The sequence below is a fragment of the Lactuca virosa genome, chromosome 5 (genome assembly GCF_052849685.1).
Source record: "Lactuca virosa cultivar CGN04683 chromosome 5, Lactuca_virosa_CGN04683_v6, whole genome shotgun sequence".
NCBI lineage: Eukaryota > Viridiplantae > Streptophyta > Magnoliopsida > Asterales > Asteraceae > Lactuca > Lactuca virosa.
This window is the reverse complement of record NC_136430.1, coordinates 401,361,767-401,366,364: the sequence shown is the minus strand read 5'-3', so window position 1 is coordinate 401,366,364 and position 4,598 is coordinate 401,361,767. Positions and strand designations below refer to the sequence as shown.

Genomic DNA, 4,598 nt, shown 5'->3' with positions numbered 1-4,598 from the left:
AAGCTAACATAAATATCTAAACATAAAACAATTTTCTACCAATGAGAACAACATAATCCTAAATAATAATAGCTCAATCAAAGTCAACAACTTTCTACCAATTTCATAGCTTATCCATAGAAAAAAAATTCTGATTTCATAACTTATACATATAAAATTTGAGATTTCATAACATTAGAACATAAGATTATACACAAAAAAAAAAAAAAAAATCTGATTTCATAACATTTGAGCATAGATTATATACAAAAGAAATTCTGATTTCATAACAATAGAGCATAGATTATATACAAAAAAGAATTCTTATTTCATAACATTAGAGCATAGATTATATACAAAAAGGAATTCTTATTTCATAACATTAGAGCATAGATTATACACCCAAAAAAATCAAATTTCATAGCTTATACAAAGAAAAATAAAATTCTGATTTCATAATCTATTACATACATAAATTGGGAATTCTTAACATGAGAGAATTAGAAGGAACAACATATTTGATTTCATAATCTATTACATACACAATTTTTTTTTTCTGATTTCATAAGTGATTTCATACATTATACACAATTTCAGATTTCAGAGATTATTCATACACAATTTCAGTTTTCATAACATTACAACAAAAAGGATTCTGATTTTAGATACACAATTTCAATTTTCATAACATTTTCTGATTTTCTAAACTTTTTTTTAGAACAGCGTGTAAGTTGTAACCAACATTACAATAAAAATTGCAAATTTGGCAAACCATATAGGGACGATTTGTGATAAGAGGGGGCTGTTGAATTCTGAAGAAAATCATCGGCCATAAAGATGGAGTTTTGACTAAATAAAGTCAAAATCGAACTTCAATTTGAACAGAGGAGGGCAACAACGTACCTGTGTTGAGGGAAGAAGACGAAAGGAGGGCAAATGTCCGGCTGAGGGAAGAAGACGGCGACTGAAGGAATGGCGATCTTGCGGTGATTGGGAGCTGTCGAAGTGAACCTGTAGGATGTGAGGCTGCCATTTTTCTTTTAGGTCACGAAGGGAAGAATAGATCGGGGGGTAGGGACGTCTTTTTTCCCAGTGGCCTTGCAAGCTGACCAATTCAGTCAATTTAGCCAGACATGCTGACCATATCAGCCCACGTCAAACAACTTTCGGTCTGACCGAGTCAGCTGAAATCGTTGACTCAGACTGGTCAGACGAGTTTCAAACAGCCCCATAGTTTCTTTTTCGTAATTATATATATATATATATATATATATATATATATATATATATATATATATATATATATATATAGGTTCAGGTGTTCAAAGTAATTATTGTGTGATTGTATGCATAAATGTGGCCCAATCAAAATTAAATAAATAATTAAATAATTAAATAAATAAATAAGGGTAATTTAGTAATATGATTAATAACTTCCAAAAATAATCCCTATAATCATGGTATTGACTTTTAACCTAATTTCTCCAGGTTTATATCTAGAGTCGTTCCCCTCTTTATCTAATTGACTTTTTCTAACCCTAAATTTATCCCCTTCATAAATCGGCCTCACACCCTTACCATCGGCCGACCATAGCAACTCCATATCTTCAATTCGACATCAACCCAACTTCACTTTCTTCGTTTCCATTCACGATTTGCTTCTCCTTTTTTGTATTTGAATGGTCGCAACCACAACCATTCACATAGCGATTGATCGACTTGCTGGAATATTGGATCTCTCTCATAATCTCTGAATTTAGCAATCGCAGTACGTATTCGATCAGATTTCCTTAATTTGATTTTGTTACGATTGTACATAATTAAACATCTTTAAAAGGTTTGAATCAACAAAAAGAGAAGGAAGAAAATGTCAGGCGTGAGAAGAATTAAGCTCGGATCACAAGGGATAGAGGTCATGTCACCTGCGGCCATCCCTTTCCTTGTAGTTACTGGAAATCGGAAATTCAATGAAAGGAACTCGATCTAGGGCTAATTGAGATTGGATCCTTCATTAAAGGTACCTTAATTTCGATATTCCTTTGATTTCTTCCTTCTTTCTAATCAAAAACCGCAACCACCACTACCGTAACGGTGGTGACAGCCACCTCCGGCCACCGCTTCCATGATGACAGTGGGTGATGATGTTTCCAGCTTCAATTTCGAGTTTCCAGGGGCCCAGATCTAGTGGAAAAACTAGCCTTATTCAGTATCTTGTTGCGATCACTAGGCATGAGTTTGTTCGAATTAACAACCATGAACACACTGATTTACATGAGTATTTGGGTTCTTATATAACTGATGCAAGTGGGAAACTTGTTTTCCAAGAAGGGGTGTTGGTTAAAGCAGTTAGAAATGGTCATTGGATAGTTCTTGATGAACTTAATCTCGCCCCTTCTGATGTTCTAGAAGCATTAAATCGGTTTGTGTATTTTATACAATTCCAATTCTATCGGAATGGAATCACGAATTCAAATTCTATCGGAATGGAAACACGAATTCTAATTCTGTTGGAATGGAATATGGATATTTTCTCATTGATTATACATATTATAGAATTTTTGGTTATTGGTTTTGGTGCAGTTAACAAGTCCGCATATTTTTCCAAAGGAATATAGGTTTTTATTTATCATTTGCTAATGCATTATTGGATTCTAAACTACAATTGGATTTGTTTTCACAGAAGTTGATGCTTGAAGAACGGACAACAAAATTGAAAGTGTTTCTTAGCAACATTATTCTTTTAGAATGAATTAGTGTATTTGTTAGATTTTGATGTTTTTTTTCCCGATTTGAAAGTTTTTTAGTTTTATTCTTTAACAATAAATGTAATTCTTAGCAATTGTTACATGTATTCTATAAGAATTAATGTAATTTTTGTTTTAATTCTTCAATTGATGGTTCGAGAATTTTGTTATTCTACAAGAATTTTTTAAAGTCATGATCAAGAAATATGTTCAAGACTATTTTTTCTTATTTTATGGTTCAAGAATATTTTTATTTTTGAACATACTTAAACATATTCTGTCAGAATGTCCGAATTAAAAACCTTATAATTCGTAAAATCGGATTTTTAAATTAATAGAATCTATGATCCCTTAAAATATGCAATTTTCCTTTATTAAATCTATATTTATTGACTAAAATACCCTTCTAGTTAAATTAGATGGTATTTTTCAATTATATTTAATTCAATAATATGTATTAATCACTTTCTTAAAATAAGTAAAATGATTGGCCCACATTTATGCATACAATCACACAATAATTAGTTAGAATATAATAACCTAAGCCTATATATATATATATATATATATATATATATATATATATATATATATATATATATATATATATATATATAGGTGACCCCACTGATTATTTAAAATCGTCGTAATATAACACAAGTAGAGGGTTCATTTAAGAATTTTTTATATTATATATAGTGACAATTCAAGACACGACATTATAAAAATACACTACATACAAAGGAACCTTATCTGATCGTTCAATTGCTTCATCTTTATCTTGTTTTAGTGGCTTCATCTTTATCTTATTCCTTTGTTTAAGTATTTATGTTATTCTAGTTGTAATCTAAGATTATTTAGAGCTCAAGGATATATCTTGTATATATTACCTTCGTTGAATGAAGGGAAGAACAAGTTTTGGAACAATTAAATTCTTTATGGTATCAGAATGGGTTTTCATAGCCCGGATTGAACACCACCGGATATGACCGGAGAGAAACCAGAATCGTCGAAGGGAGATGGAGGAGGCATCGACTCCAATTCTCCCTATTACATCCACGCCTCAGAATACCCCCGACAGATGCAAGTGAATGACACACTAACAGACAACAACTACAACAACTGAACTCAAGAGATGGAGAACTTTCTTTTTGCCAAAAACAAGATTGGGTTCATCGATGGAACTATCGATAAACCAGAAGAAAAATCACAAAATTATATGATGTGGATGCGTTACGATGCCATGATAAAAGGATGGCTGACCACCGTCATGAAGAAGGTCATTAGATTAAGTGTGAAGCATGCAAACACAACCAAGGAAATATGGACAGATCTTGATGAAAGGTTTGGGAAGGAAAGCACACCAAGAGCCTGCGAGCTGAAGCAGTCCCTCACTATCACACGACAAGACAGAGCATCTGTGTCGGCCTACTACACCAAACTACGAGGTATTTGGGACGAGATCCAATCCGTCTTCCCTATTCCACGTTGCACATGTTCCAACTACACATGTGATATAGGCAAGATATTAAACGAAGCTAAAGAAAATTAGAGACTCTACAAGTTCCTCATGGGATTAGATGAATACTCCACAATAAAGATACAAATCCTCGCAATGAATCCACCACCCTCATTGGGAACGACCTACCATCTAGTCGCTGAAGATGAGCAACAAGGGCTGTATCAGCACAAAAAAGACCAACTGTAGAGGCAGACGCTTTCCAGACCTTCACTTTGGAACGATAAGAAACATTTACAGACTCGAATCTGCAAAGGAAGAAGGTCACGCCAAAGGAGACAAAATGAGCAAGTGGAGAAGAAACAGAGCATTGCAGTTAGTCATTGTGGAAGGAGTGACAACAATCGGGAAGGATG

At 33.3% G+C, this 4,598-nt stretch overlaps 1 protein-coding gene across 1 annotated transcript; it reads left to right on the top strand.

Annotated features, from left to right (window-relative positions):
* Nucleotides 1-3,858: 3,858 nt before the first annotated feature.
* LOC145113883 (uncharacterized) lies at nucleotides 3,859-4,275 on the top strand. Its single transcript, XM_079049927.1, has one exon. The coding sequence runs from the start codon at nucleotides 3,859-3,861 to the stop codon at nucleotides 4,273-4,275; it is 417 nt and encodes a 138-aa protein (XP_078906053.1).
* The last annotated feature ends 323 nt before the right edge of the window (nucleotides 4,276-4,598 follow it).